Genomic DNA, 16,091 nt, shown 5'->3' with positions numbered 1-16,091 from the left:
ATTCTAACAAATCACTTCAGGATGTTTGGTGGGAGTCAAGACAGCAAATGTGTGGCTGTGGACCCTTGAAAGACCAGAAGATTAGAGTTCTCAGTCACACAGTAAACTGTTCATTGATGCTTTCAGTCAAATCAGGTAAAGCCTAGAAGTTTCAAGATAATGATTCTTGGCTCTTCCAACAGGAAGTATGGATAAGATTTTCTTATAAAAAGTTGTTCTTTAAAAAAAAAAAAAAAAAAAAAAAAAGGGCTGGAGAGATGGCTCAGCGGTTAAGAGCACCTGACTGCTCTTCCAGAGGTCATGAGTTCAATTCCCAGCAACCACATGGTGGCTCACAACCATCTGTAAAAGAGATCCGATGCCCTCTTCTAGTGTATCTGAAGACAGATACAGTGTACTTATATATAATAAATAAATAAATCTTTAAAAAAAAAGTTGTCAGTGTGACTTTTGTCTGATGCAGTATGAGAAAGATTTTTCTTTACTATCCTTGAAGATACACAGTGCAAGAAATGAGCATGTATTTCAGTAGCTCAGAGTAGTACTCCCTTCCCCATGGATGAACAGTGGTGAATTGAGAATCCGAGTCCTGTAACCACAAGGAATGTCTACTCGCCAACGCTTGAATGTGTTTGGATGTAGATTCTTCCTCATAGCTCCAGGAAAGGAATGTGATCCTCTTGGAATCCTTACTCCAATCTGAGAAACACTCAGCAGAGTCCAGCCACATTGTGAAATACATCATAATAAATGAGGGGTCCTATAAGCCACTAAATTTGTGACATATGTTTCACAACAATTGAAACCTAATATAATTCTGCAAAACAAAACAAAAAACCCAAACATACTAAGTAGTGAGAAAGCTCCTTGAAGAAGTGGGAGGAATTGTGATCAGGTTGAAAAGGAAAGATTAGTACTGAAGATGAGGAAAGAATTTTTATATTAATAATGGAAGGGACAGAAGTAGATTCATCTGAAAAGACACTTACACATATAAGTAGCCTCAGATTAGAAATGGCGAGGGCCACCATCTCCTGGCAGAGCAATGTTCTCTGCTTGTGTTGGAATATATTAGGATGGGCTTTCAGTAGGTTGTGGGGCTCTGGAGGTGCTCATTGGCTGAAGTGTTTGCTAGGCAGGCATGAGGATCTCGGTTCAGATCCCAAGCACCCGTGTAGAAGCCATGTGTAGCAACCTGCTTTAATCTCAGTGCCAGGGAGGCAGAGACCGCTGGACTCCTGGGCCTTAACGTACTGGCCAGACATTCTAGTCGGATTGGATAGATTCAGGTTCAGTGAGACCCTGTCTTAACAAATAATGTAGAAAGCAATTGAGGATGGCATTCGATACTGACTGACTTCTGTCCAACACATGAATACACACACACACACACACACACACACACACACACACACCCCTCTATAGGAACACATTCATAAATATTACACACATATACATATACTAAGATTTGCTGCTGTTGGCGTGAGAGAAAAAGTAGAAGAAATGGGGTACAAAAGACATAAGGACTACAAAATATACGTCTGTATACTCACAGGGTAGGGTATTTTATATACGTCTGTATACTCACATGGTAGGTTATTTTATATACATCTGTATACTCACAGGGTATGGTATTTTATATACATCTGTATACTCACAGGGTAGGGTATTTTATATACGTCTGTATACTCACAGGGTAGGGTATTTTACATAAACATAACTTGGTGCGCGCTGTGGAACGTTGTACTGGGTTCCATAAGGAATTTTCATGGCTACAATGCTATCTTGTACAGTTCTCCCCATCTTCTCCTTCCACATTATTTTACTGTTTTCCTCATGAGATGTTTTTGGGTTTTGTGGGGGATTCTGGGTTTAGGATGAAATATTCTGATTGAGGGGTAGTGGGATAAAAGTTAGTTCCCGGCAGCTCTCTGCTCCCAAACCCCGTGGGAGAGAGACCTCACCGCCTGATCAGGTGGGCACTCCTGAGGCTGCAGAGCGGAGGAGACCACCAACACTGCCCACCCCTGCCCACATCCCTGGCCCAAGAGGCAGCTGTATAAGGCCTTTGGGTTCCCGTAGGGGAGGGCCAGGAGCGGCAGGACCCCTGTGCCTGAGACACCGCCGGAACCTGAAGGAAACAGACCGGATAAACAGTTCTCTGCACCCAAATCCCGTGGGAGGGAGAGCTGAACCTTCAGAGAGGCAGACACGCCTGGGAGACCAGAGGAGGCTGCACTCTGTGCACGTCCAGACGCCAGAGGAGAACACCAAGCGTCATCTGGAGCCCTGGTGCGCGGAGGCTCCCGGAAAGAGCATCGCAGATCTTCTCGGTTGCTGCCGCCGCGGAGAGGACTTGGGCAGTGCCCCGCGAGCAGACTTGAGCCTTGGAACCACAGGTGGGACCAACTTTTCCCCTGCAGGAAACCTGCCTGGTGAACTCAAGACACAGGCCCACAGGAACAGCTGAAGACCTGTAGAGAGGAAAAACTACACGCCCGAAAGCAGAACACTCTGTCCCCATAACTGGCTGAAAGAAAACAGGAAAACAGGTCTACAGCACGCCTGACACACAGGCTTATAGGACAGTCTAGCCATGGTCAGAAATAGCAGAACAAAGTAACACTAGAGATAATCTGATGGCGAGAGGCAAGCGCAGGAACCCAAGCAACAGAAACCAAGACTACATGGCATCATCGGAGCCCAATTCTCCCACCAAAGCAAACACGGAATATCCAAACACACCAGAAAAGCAAGATCTAGTTTCAAAATCATATTTGATCATGATGCTGGAGGACTTCAAGAAAGACATAAAGAACTCCCTTAGAGAACAAGTAGAAGCCTACAGAGAGGAATCGCAAAAATCCCTGAAAGAATTCCAGGAAAACACAATTAAACAGTTGAAGGAATTAAAAATGGAAATAGAAGCAATCAAGAAAGAACACATGGAAACAACCCTGGACATAGAAAATCAAAAGAAAAGACAAGGAGCTGTAGATACAAGCTTCACCAACAGAATACAAGAGATGGAAGAGAGAATCTCGGGAGCAGAAGATTCCATAGAAATCATTGACTCAACTGTCAAAGATAATGTGAAGCAGAAAAAGCTACTGGTCCAAAACATACAGGAAATCCAGGACTCAATGAGAAGATCAAACCTAAGGATAATAGGTATAGAAGAGAGTGAAGACTCCCAGCTCAAAGGACCAGTAAATATCTTCAACAAAATCATAGAAGAAAACTTCCCTAACCTAAAAAAAGAGATACCCATAGGCATACAAGAAGCCTACAGAACTCCAAATAGATTGGACCAGAAAAGAAACACCTCCCGTCACATAATAGTCAAAACACCAAACGCACAAAATAAAGAAAGAATATTAAAAGCAGTAAGGGAAAAAGGTCAAGTAACATATAAAGGCAGACCTATCAGAATCACACCAGTGGTGCTGGATAGAGGAGCCTTATTTTTTATTATGGCAGCTTGCTATTTTTGTAACATGGTGATTTGGTTGAACACAATAAAGTACAGTAGTAACTGATCTCCCCTTCTTCCTGGATGAGTGAGGAGATGATTAAATGTTGATGTCAGCATCCTTGAGCATATTCAGATGAGCTTCTGCTTCTGTTGAAAAGGATGCTGTGTTTGATTGTGGTCCGAAGCTTTGAAGCACTACTTGGCATCTCCTTCCTTGGAGGTCTCACTGTTTAAACATAACAGATTTGATAGCTTGTTGGTAAGGTGAGGTCAAGCTTGTCTCCACTAGGTCATCTTCATGTGAATCCGGTGGTTATACGGTTTTGTTCTAGGGATATTTCATTTTTTAAATAACGGTTTTAGCTGACATTCATGGAGAGAATGAATCCTTAGAAGTGTGCCACTAGTGAAAGGAAATCCTGTCTAGAGTATGTTTCTTTACAAAGCTGTGTCACACCATCCTTTGGGCCCTCTGCTGGAAAAGTAGAATCAAGTCTCAAATAATGCCTTTTAAATTGTATCCTCTAGTATTATAGATGTAGGACAGTACTGTATCATACCTCTGTGGATGTAAAATAGCTTGTACCTGCTTTATGATACGTAGTAGTGACCGTGCTTTATCAGAGCTGTTTTTAATGATGTTGCTCAGAATGTTTTCTTTCCAGATGATGATTGAGAAGCTAATTAAAAAAAAAAAATAGTGCCAGGTACCACAAGAGTAACAGAACTGTGCTGTTTTCTCGGGTTTTGTTTTTTTACTTTTTTTTTTAATGGAGTGTGCTGGATGTCTCTACAGTTTTGTTCAGATGACTGCAGAACCTGGAAAAGCTGTTGCTGCTGTTGATGCATAACACACTGCTATTATTGGTCTTTTTATATAAATATAAATATATATATACAGTTATATAATTTGAATTTTTTGAAACTTTAGCTGTGCTGTCAACTTTGGAAAAAAGTATCCCCGTTTACTGTGTTGAGTTGGCACTGTACAGAAATTAACAGCCATATTGGTCTAGAAATGTTGAACTTAAGTTTTTTCCATTTGTACAGGGGTAACACACTGTATTAAATATGTAAGGTCTTATCTACGTGGGTTTGATTACAAAAACTAATAAAGTATTCTCTAAATTAAAAAAAAAAGTTAGTTCCCTATTGTAGGCACAATGAGAACACGCCAGATTACCCTAAGGCAGTAGCTGATGTTTAGGATATAGAAAATAGAAGAGCTAAGAAATTGAGATGCGGATGGATATGTGGACTATCTATGGACTATCTAGAATTTATCATGCAGCTGATGCAAACTATTTGTCAGATCAGTGACTATTACAAGTTCATGGTTTCAGAAGAGGAGCTGTTTGTGCTGCTGGAGTACCTAGGTCACTGGAGTGGTAGACGCTGAAGGAGGGTAAATTTCTCTGTGATGTATTCAAAGGGGTATTTATGTCTCTCAGATGTTTTAAAGTCCCGGGCTTTATAGAACTTGATTCATGGAAGGAAATGGCTGTGTGGCTGATTATTACTAGGGTTAGATTGGTAAGTGACGAGCCTGTGCTAAACCTAGCCTCCATCCTGTTTTTGTAACTGTAACACTTACTGGAAATTTATAATTACGGTAGAGTTGAGAAGTTGTATCAGAGAAGGTGGGCTAAAAAGCCTGTAATACCATGACTAAAGAAAAAGTATTATTTTAAAAGATTTATTTATTATATATAAGTATACTGTAGCTGTCTTCAGAAACCCCAGAAGAGGGCATCAGAGATGGTTGTGAGCCACCATGTGGTTGCTGGGATTTGAACTCAGGACCTCTGGAAGAGCAGTCCATGCTGTTAACCACTGAGCCATCTCTCCAGCCTGAGAAAAAGTATTCTAATTTCCAAATTAAAGCTTTATACACACTTAACAAAACATTCTCACACATTTTATTTGTGATGTTTATTAAGATGGACAGACAGACTGTGCTAAGTATTTTCCTTGCTGCATTTCATGTCTTCATGAGAGTGAGCTGTTAGCGCACCATGCCAATGACAGGGGCACTTGTATTTGTGGATCCTGAGGCTCCTGCTGTTCTCTGACAACAAATGGTACTTCAGCAGCGAGTTCCTTTATGGTTGTAATCTTTGAAGCAGCCACAGGAATAGCTGGTTTAGTATAGATCGGTGTGTGTGTCTTTGTGTGGGTGGGTGATACAAGATTACAAGATATAGTATTGGTCATGGATATGTGGTATTCTCTATGCAGCGTAGAGCACATCACGAGAGACAAGAAGTTACTTAATTCTTTCTTTCTAGGTGCAATTTTCTGTTAAGGTTGTTGAGTAAAGGAATATTCTTGCCTCTCCCAAGACCTCTATTATTTAGATAAAGATGGAAAGACAGAAACCAACTTATTTGATAAAAAGGTGTTTTAGTCATTAATGGTTATTTAATAGGTGTCACTTTAAAAATTTTCCACTAGTGATAGCTGTGGTACTGCATCTGTTTAGATCCAGCTGAGAATCCTTAGTTGAACTTCATTTTGTTATGACTAATTTTGGTCTCTGTTTGAACACAGTAACACTTAACATTCCCATGGCCTTTGTCACGGTTCTGTCTTTACAAACAAGAAGTAACATTCACAGTCTCGGAGCCTTTTCAATGTAATGTATTTATTTGTGTTCTTGTTCTGAGTGCTAAGGTGTTCCTTTGTGTTTACTAACGAATGCCATTTCTATTGCTTTGTTTTTTAATATGCTAAGATGCTATTTCAGCTGTAATCAATAGTTATCAATAAATTATCAGTTTCTTTCTTTCTTCTCTGTATACCTGCATGGACTGATGTTGGGTTGCTCTTTGAACAGGAAAAGGCAGTTTAAAGGTTTGAAATGCTTAAGTAGGAGCTGTCTGTACAGTTCCCGAGTATGGGAGCAAGGAATAGTGGCAGCAGACTTGCATCCCAGTGAGCATGGAGCCGGCTCTGCCTCAGGTTGTGCTATCAGGCCGGTCTGTGTGGATCAGGCTGCCCCCGTCTTCATAAGTGAGATAGCACGTTGTCCACAGTGTCCACATACGGAGTCTTCACAATTGAGCTACAGAGACAAATTGCAGACCTACCTCTCAGTGCTTTGATGTTGGCCTCATTCATAGCTGTCATGGGGTGCACGTGGGCTGGGGGCTGACAGACTGCACGTCCCTGAACCCAGCAGCAGAAGAGGGGAAGTGTGGAGTAATGTGCTAGGCTGGAAAAGCCAGGTACCCACCTTCTCACACGCAGGTACGTCCTGAGTTGTTAGGGTGCTTCCTTTTATTGTAATTTATAAGCTATTCCTGGCCCAAAGATAGGTATTTAGTGGGATCAAATTGGGCCAGACACCTGCTAACTGGAAATCATTAAAATTTCTTTTCCTCAGTTTAATAATTGGTTGATTATTTCCACCTTAGACAGATTAATTGGATCGTTGAGGAGCCTATATTTTGTATGAATTCATCACTTATTGTTTCTCAGTCCTTCTGTTGTGCTCAGATTAGTCACGTGTTAGCAGCATCTGTCCTTATCGTATCCGTGGTCTCTCAGTTCTTAGAGTACTGTAACTGGATTAGTGTGTTGGCTAATTAGCATAGTTCGCATAGTTGATTTGCCTCCTGATACATCTTTCCTTGACTAGCAGTGCATCTATTTGGTTTTCTTCCTGCTTCATTAAGTATTCTTTTCATCCTTTTTCAATTCAACCTCTAAGTCTTGGGGTGTCCCAGGTTTATCAAGGAGCCCTGTCTAGTCTTTATACTTGCCATCCGACTGCACTCATTGGGTCAGATAGCATTAACTCCCCTGCATTGACACTGACATCTTAGAGACAGCTCTCACCTTCTCTTACTACTGGAGTGACACACTAAGCTAGATGTATACTAGCCCCCAGCCTAACAGTAAAAAGAAAACTAAGGCTTTTCTTTATAGACCTCTGCCTTCTGCAGCTGTTTTTATTATCTCACCAATGACATCACCATTTAGTAGCTGATGAAGCAAAAAAACCTTTGGCCTTGACTTCTCCTTCTTATCCTATAAGTAGATGACTGGCCGTTTGAGCACAAACTTACAAGAACAGAACCATCACAGACATTTGTGAGTAGACTTTAGATGGACCTGTTTTTATGTTGTAGCCTCTCTAGCAGTTAGGGATATTGGTTTTCTGAGTCTAGCCACTATAAACGATGTTTAGTGGATTTCATGTGTATTTCCAATAGAAACATTTTCATAACCAGTGATATTGAGTGTCCCTTTGTCATTCTCATTGTGACAATATGAGTATTCATTCTCAGGTAGGCATGTGGAGAGGTCAGAAGTTTGACATGGAGAGTATCTTCTTCAATTGCTTCGCTACCTTATTTTTTGAGACAGTGTTTCTCAGAGCTCAGGGTTATGGTTAGACTAGAGTTTTCGTCATAGCCCTTTCTGGCACTGTGGCAGCAGGGAGGGCAGTTCCAGCGCAGTCTCTCATTCGTTTCTATGTCCTGTACCAAGTATGCAGTGCCTTCTGTAATAATCTCTTGCTGTCTAGTTCTGGAGGGCAACTAAGAGCAGTGGCCATAGCCTGTATACATTTGAGGACCTGAGACCTCTGCACATGCCTATGTTTTCCCTGGGTTCGGAGGATCAAGGCCAGGTCCTCATGCTTGTAATGCAAGCACTTCCCTGACTGAGCCCTCTCCCAAGTGCCTTTTTTTTCCTTAAAACTTCTTGCATACTTTTCAAATTCTATTCTTAACCTGCTGGATTTAAAGTTTCCTTTTAGATTTACATATTTTATTTTATGCGTATGAGTGTTTTGCCATATGTAACGTATGTATGTATGCATGCCCTTTGAGGTTTGGAAAGGGCATCATATTCTCTGGAACTGGATGTATGGATAATCGTGAGTCCCCATAGAGGTGCTTGGAACCAAAACCAAAACCTCGGTCCTTTGTAAACGTGATGAGTGCTCTTAACCACTGAGCTCTCTCTCCAGCTACCCCCCTGGCTTTTGTTATTTATCTTGGGATAGTTTTGTTTGTTTTTGCTTTTTTGGTAAGTGGTGGCTATAGGTTATTTTCTGTTTATCTAGATACTCACAGAATAGTCCCTTTATTCATGGGGCATTGGACCTACATCTGCTTTTCCATTGGATAACCTAATCTCATAAGTCTTTCATATACAATGGCATATATTCAGGCTGAAGATAAAGCTCTATGGGAGAGTGCGTGGTTAGCATGCAGAGGTATGAGAGTGAAGGTGGGTATTGTCTTGGGCACTGCCTCCAAATGCCTCCAAAGAAAGCTGCAAACTGGTGAAAATGTTTGAAATAATTGGGCCATTGACAGCAGGGCTGTTTCCAACTGGAGTGTAGGCTGGCCCCAGACTCAATAACTGTCAGCTGCATAATCATGGCGTTAGTGTAGTCCATCAGGCAAGGCAGAGTACCAGAGATTTTGCCATATTTGATTATATACTCTGTATAGATGACTGCAGTATGAGAAATTTACATATAAAAACTGCAAAGCTAAAACCTGAGCTATGTGGGAGCTATAATCCACAGAAACATTAATCACTGATGATCCAGTGATTCCAACTTCAAGCTCATGTTCCCACAGTGCCTCAGGTGCTGCAAGGCTTTCCTGGAGAAGACTCACTAGCTGGTTCTGCCTTCAGTCATTGGACAACTTACCCACCAGTGCTGTGTCCAAGGGTGGTAATGATCCTTAGCCATTGCCTCACCTGCCCTTTCTGCTGACTTACTGAATATCTTAAAAATAACCATAGATGCAAATCAGTATATTTTCAGAAGAATAACAATGTTTAAGTAAGATAATAAAGGAAGGAAGGAAGGTAGGAAGGTAGGAAGAGAAAAGAAATTATGGTTTAAATTACTAAAGCTTTGCCACAAAGGTGATTCATCTCTCCCTACTTTACCCTTAGCTTCCCACCTAGAACACAGCACCCTTGTTCAAGCCAGGAGAGCCATCCCTTTCTGTGCTGGCTTACTCTTGTCAGTTGTGGTGGCCACATAGCCTTAGATTGGATATACAGAAGTTAAAATTACCCCAGAGATGTACCAGTATTAGTTTTTTAAGATTAGTATTAGTTTTTTTAAGATCTGTATTCCTTACGATTCTGCTTTCTTCCCCGGACAGTTACTTCCGGCTTTCTCTTCAGTGGTTTTGTTATGATCAGTAAAGAGTAGGATAGCGTGTATTTTCTACTTGAATGGAAATGGAGCTAAGTGTCTCTGAATACATTCTAGCTCTTTGATGGACTGAGGAGCTAGGGCTTCAGTACCCTTCCTCACTTTATTTTCTCACAATGTAAGAATATTGGTGGGGCGGGGGTTGGGGATTTAGCTCAGTGGTAGAGCGCTTGCCTAGGAAGCGCAAGGCCCTGGGTTCGGTCCCCAGCTCCGGAAAAAAGAACCAAAAAAAAAAAAAAAAAAGAATATTGGTAGGGAATTTGAAGGAATGGGGATGGATTTGATCAAAACACATCATTGCATATATATGAATTCTAAAACAATAAAAAACCAAATAGTTCTTAGATAAATTTCATATCTGATAAGTTTTTTCCTCATTCATTTAATTTATGATTTATGCTCTCAGTTATTTTATTTCTTTGGCATGTATTGTCTGAATTCCTGGTGGAAGCGCAGTCGTAGGCAGCTTGTGGAAATGTTAGGAGGGTTTAATACGATGAGTTGGGAAAAATTAAGATATACAGTGTCTTACCATGTTGCCCAGTTTTTAAGCCTTGAAGGGGTGCTTATGAACATGGAATTAATTATTCACATTTTAAATGAATTAATATGCAAAGGAGATGACAAAAACAAATACCAAAAGGGCGTGTGCACCAGCTGATGCCAATGTAGAGAAACAGTGACCCAGTGCTGTATGCTGCAGATGAGAATCTTTCTCCTCCCCTAATTCTCTCATGTCCTTCCTACTGCCATACCTTCCCAACTTTTTATGGTCTCTCTTTCCCAGAAAACAAACAAACAAACAAACAAACAAAAAGCCAAAAAGCAAAAACAATATATATAAAAAAAGCAAACACAACATAAAGCCATGTAGAAAAAATCCCAAGTCTGTTTTGTGTTGACCTACTAGCCTGGCCTAGAGTGTGGTTGATATACCCAGTTCACTCCATTGGAGAAAATGGATTTTCCCTTTCTCAGCAAGTATCAATTGCACGTGGCTTCTTGGTTATGGTGGGACTTAGTCTCACCTTCTCAGTGCTGGGATTTTGTCTGGGTTCACCCTATACAGGACGATACTCAGATTTTTTGTGAATTTATATGTGTGCCAGACCTGTTGTGTCTGGAAGACAATGTTTCCTTGGAGTCCAGCATCTCTGGCTCTCACAGCCTTTCTGTCTTCTCTTCTACGTAGATTTCTGAGCCTTGAATGGAGGGGTTTGATAAAGATAGCCCATTCAGGACTGAGTGTTCCAATGCACACCATTCAGTTGTGGGTCTCTGTGATAACTACCATCTACTGCAAAGATGCTTCTCTGATGAGGGGTGAGCAGTGCAGGGATCTGAGGCCCAGTCTAGTCAGGTTATGTGTTAAGATGGCCATCAAAATAGTATTCTGCCTGTGCGTACCATATTAATGATGTGAACTTTGATTACTTGTATAAGATTGTGTATGTCAGATTTTTCTAGTATAAAATTTTTCTTCTTTGTAATTATTGAGTAATTTGCAGAGAGAGTATGTGGTCCTATGAATATCATACTTAGTTTCAAGTTTTCCCCTACTAGTTTTTGCATTTATTGGTGATTCTTGTCTTAAAGATTATTTCTGTGATGATTGCAAATCATTTTATATTTATCAATTAATATATTATAAGGAAATGAGCAAGAAAGACCTCTCTCTGTCTCTCTCTGTCTCTCTGTCTCTGTCTCTTTCTGTCCCTCTGTCTCTGTCTCTCTGTCTCTGTCTCTCTCTCTCTCTTTCTCTCTCTCTCTGTCGTGTAGACTTTTACTTGTAGTTTTCTTTGCTTTATTTTGAGTGCTGGGATTAGAGGTGTATACCACCACAGCTGAGACTTTAAAATAATTAGCTTTCTGCATTAGTGTGCACACAGAGGCTCTTATTGTAGCTAGTGGTTTACAGTACCTCACTACCATTGTTTGTTTGATATTGTAGGTTCCCAGAAGTTAAAGCCCCTCCAGCCTGTACTTTACCCCTGAACCTGCCCCAACTGCTTTGCAGAGCTGTCTTTTTAGCACAGTGAGATGTTTCAGGTTCCTCTTCCTTTTCCAGTGCTGGGGTCAATCATTTTTCTAGGAAACCCTGGTTCTTTTAATTGGAAATTTGTTGTTAGAATTCAGGGTCTCTTTGTAGACTCGCTATAGCTTTCCAGATACTCAGCATATGAAGTGGGAGGATGGCATGTCCATATACAAATAAACACCTCTCTCTATTTGTATCTTCATATTAGTTTAGAACGCTACAAAGAGCCTTATGGTCCTTTTCTTTCCCATTTTTTCCCCATTTTTGTAGCTATTTTCTCCAACAGTGAGAAACCTGATTTACATCAGCCCCAGCATATTTATTCACAAGATTAATTCTTCATTGTATTGAAAGCAGTTTAGAATTGTTAATGCATGCCACTGCAAAGAGAAAACAAATGTATTAATTAGAATTCACTACTATTTTTGTCTTAAGCTGAGAGTATTTTCTACTTTCTATAGACTACTGTAATTAATTTCCACAAATATTGTGGTTTTAAACATGTTTAATTCCTTCACAATTCTTGAGGCCAGAAATGAGAACGTACAGGTATAAATAGGATTCTACTTCCTACAGTGACTGTAAGGGGTGAATCCTTCCTGCGTCATTCTCCACCAGTGATTCTAGATATCCTTGACTTGTGGCTAGACAACTCTAGTGTCAGCTTCATATAGCTTTCTCTTTGTGTCCTCTACTTTGTTCTTTTAGAAGAATAGTAACAATCAGCAGTAGGATCCACATTGATAAATTATGTAGAGATTTTAAATTTTTATGAGTACTATATCTAATTTTCATCTTGCTCTCCTACCTTTCACTTCTTCCAGTGTCCCTTCCACTCTCTCAAATTTATGACTTCTTCCTCTTTATTATTGTTTTGCACACAGACACAGACAGACAGATGGTAGACAGACAGATATGCACTCACCCATCATTGGATAGCCCATCGGGGAGCTCATCTCTCTCTTCTCCCTCTCTGATCAGCCACTGATTGCCTGTAGCTCTTATGCAGGTGTGGCACCACTGGCATTCTCTCTAGTCCAGATTGGCATGCTGACTGTCATGTCTAGAAGATGCTAGGCAGGATCCTGGTGCTCTGGCTCTTAAATGCTTTTTATTCTCCCTTCTGTGATTTTTCCTGAGTCTTGGGAATTGTGTTGTAAATGCGCCTATTGAGATCCCTATTTATTTCTAAAAATACTGTTTCAGAGATTCCAGGACCTGGGATTAAGGGTATATTTTGGAGGCCAGCATCCAGTCCACTGCAGGTACATCCTCTCTCTACTTCCTTTTAGCCTTTCATACGTCTTCCTTATCGGAAACACAGCAAGGCTCATTTGTTTCCATCTATGTTGGATTTTAGATCGTTGATCTATGTTTGTTTGTGAATATGTGAAATTTCACATTTTTTTCACAAGCCGTCAATGGATAGAGAATCTCACATTATTGTAGAGAATGTATCTTATGTGTTGTATGCATGTATCACCTGTTAGTTAAAAGGCCTATGGGCTATGGCTTAGGCAGGAAACCGGTGGGACATCAGGAAAACAGAAAGGATTCTCTGACAGAGTCAGGCTGACATTCACTGGGAAGATGTGGAGAGCTGGAGGCATGGACCTGAGCACAGGTAACCAGCCACGTGACACAATGTAAATGGGATATTTTAAGTTATGTCTAGTCAGAGAAGAGTCTACCTATATGGCCAAGGTATTTGTAAATATATTTTGAATTTGAGTCTTATTCCTGGGATCATGGGGCTGGGAGGAAGAACCATGGCCCAACTTTTAGCACGTTATGATTGCGTTATTTTTAGGGAAATAGGGGCTGTGGATAGAACATGGGTTAAGCTGTGTTTACTTAGAGGGCTGGAGGATTCTTCCAGCTGAGGCTAGATGAATGAAAAGCCACCACTGGAGAGTGAAAATAAAGAGGCTTCCAGCACGTGGGAAAGAATTCTATCTGCGGAAAGAGCTCTGTGCAGTGGAGAAAGCCAAAGGCAGGCACTGAAAAGCAGGCACCAAAAGGCAGGCAGCAGCTGGTGCACACCGGGCAGGAAGGAGCACGGTAAAGTTGTGAGGAAACTAACAAGCAGAAAATGCAATTTGGGGTTGGGGATTTAGCTCAGTGGTAGAGCACTTGCCTAGGAAGCGCAAGGCCCTGGGTTCGGTCCCCAGCTCCGGAAAAAAGAACCAAAAAAAAAAAAAAAAAAAAAAGAAAATGCAATTTGTTCAGGCTTATTGAAAGATGTTGGAAGCTAGTGAAGGACTAGAGATGAGAGTGTGGCATTAGAACTGCATCCTTTAATGTATTCCTTGACAGTTTCTTATGAGTGCAGCACATTCTGGTGGTACTCCCGACTCTCTGCGTCAGGGACTGCAGAACTGCGCTATAACTGGGCTTCCATTGCTGTATGGAACACGTGAGATAAGAACGAGAGTGAAAGACTGACAACTGGAAGTAACGGATGAAGGACCATGGATACTGTTGGCTCTGGAGGAGGGAGTGGTAGTGAGAGGAACGTAGACTCGAGGGGTGTTTTTGATAGATTTGGCAAGAGACTGGCGGGTAGATGGGATTTGATTATATCTAGAATACTCAGGGATTAGGGTTAGGGGAGTATTTAAGGATGACTCCTAGGTTTATAGCTTCACTGGGAAGCAAATTGAAAATGAGTTAGAGACTATAAATCAAGATTTCCTTGTTGTACATATGTGTTTGGATGCACGCAGGTGTGGCAAGTAGAGAATTAGAAACATGGCTGCAAGTTCAGATACAGAGATCCTCATCTTTTTCTCTAGTCCCCATAGGTACTGCTTCAGTTCATGTCTCCTTGCTGCACTTTAAGAGACGCTACCTTGGTGGTCCCTGTTCGTTCCATAGATTGCCAGGATGACACTAATACTGTTTGAGGTGTTGTGGACACTTTGGACTGGAAATTAGTTTCAGGCTTTGATTGCAAATTTATTCTTTCCAGAGTGGCGCTGACACTTTTCTTGACTGGCTTTATTTTGGATTTGTTAGACATACTGTCATTGTTCTATAAGAACTGTCGGGCTCGAGAGATGGTTAAGAGGTTGACAGCACTGATTGCTCTTCCAGAGGTCCTGAGTTCAATTCTCAGCAATCATACAGTGGCTCACAACCATCGATGAGATCTGGTGCCCTCTTCTGACATGCAGACATATATGCAGAACACTGTATATAATACATAAATAGATTTTTTTTTTTTTAAAAAGAGCTGTCAGCCTCTTTTCTGCCTCTCTTGATCCTAACTCACTGTGTAAGAGGCTCCCCCTAACTGCGCTCCGTGGGATTGTGGGATGTGGAATGTGTTTGTATGTGCATCTGTATTTGATGCTTATTCTGTTTGGCTTGGCTGTATAGTAATTTTATACCGTTATTATGTTTCTTTGATTCTAGTATTTTTATGTTCTCTATTTTAGGTAGAGAGACTTTTTCTGTTAGTTTGAAATATTTTCCCTCTCCTCATACTTATTCTTACAGCTAGGTTGTAGAATCAATATTGTTAAGTTATAGGATATAAGAATTTTCTTTCTTGATCTCTTGCTTTGCTCATTTGTAAATGCTTTCTAATTTCTTAATTATTTTCTTTGAAAGAAAAGATCATGTCTTTAAAGAAGGACCCGTCTGCCTTAGGTTTTACCTCTTATTTTTTTCCTAAAGAGAACATACCAGTTACTTTATCCTCCTTATTAGGAACCTGTGACAGGTAAGGACTGCTGGTTTCCAGACTCATCAGAGACTGGGAAACAAGGGAAATCCAGCATGTGTATGAGATGAAATTGGCACAATACAATGCTAGTTTATAAGTGAGGTTGTGGGTTTCGAGGGTGCCCTTAGGTGTTTTACTCTTAAATGTATGATACCAGCATGCTTTCTTTACCTTTTAATACCCTCTCCTCTTTCTTCTTTAAGGGCCATACAGCAATGCTTCATACTGGCTCATGGCATCCCAAAATAAAAGGAGAATTTATGACTTGCTCAAATGATGCGTGAGTATTGTTGGTACTTTTTTGAATGCTTTAATAGATTTTAGTATCTCTTAACTGTTGTATCATGGCAACCCTAGTAAAGTAAGAAGTAGAGCAGTAGGAATTTTGGTGTTTATGCGTTCCTATTCTTGACTTTGCTTTGACTTCTGTCTGCTGTGAAGTTTAGTTAAACAAATATGGATGCTGCGGGAATGAGAGATTTTGTAAATTCCAGTAGAGTTGATCATGGGACACACTGGATTAGATTGATGCTAGTAGAGGACCTGAAATGAGACTGTACCACTGTACAAGCTGGCTGTTCTTCAGCCACAGTTCTTTTGGGGCTCACTAACCTTGAAGCTCGACTCCATTCCCCTTATCCTTTACCACCTCCTA

General features: G+C 40.8%; 1 protein-coding gene across 3 annotated transcripts in view; it reads left to right on the top strand.

Annotated features, from left to right (window-relative positions):
* Positions 1 to 16,091, top strand: part of Wdr70 (WD repeat domain 70) — a 239,873-nt gene that overhangs the window by 70,338 nt on the left and 153,444 nt on the right. For all 3 annotated transcript variants that reach the window (NM_001013909.1, XM_039101944.2, XM_063281520.1), the window contains one exon: positions 15,640 to 15,716. In NM_001013909.1, coding sequence (NP_001013931.1) covers positions 15,640 to 15,716 — 77 coding nt within the window. The remainder of the gene's footprint in view (positions 1 to 15,639; positions 15,717 to 16,091) is intronic.

The sequence above is a fragment of the Rattus norvegicus genome, chromosome 2 (assembly GCF_036323735.1).
Source record: "Rattus norvegicus strain BN/NHsdMcwi chromosome 2, GRCr8, whole genome shotgun sequence".
Lineage (NCBI taxonomy): Eukaryota > Metazoa > Chordata > Mammalia > Rodentia > Muridae > Rattus > Rattus norvegicus.
The sequence above is the reverse complement of the archived record's forward strand: the minus strand, read 5'-3'. Positions and strand labels throughout refer to the sequence as shown.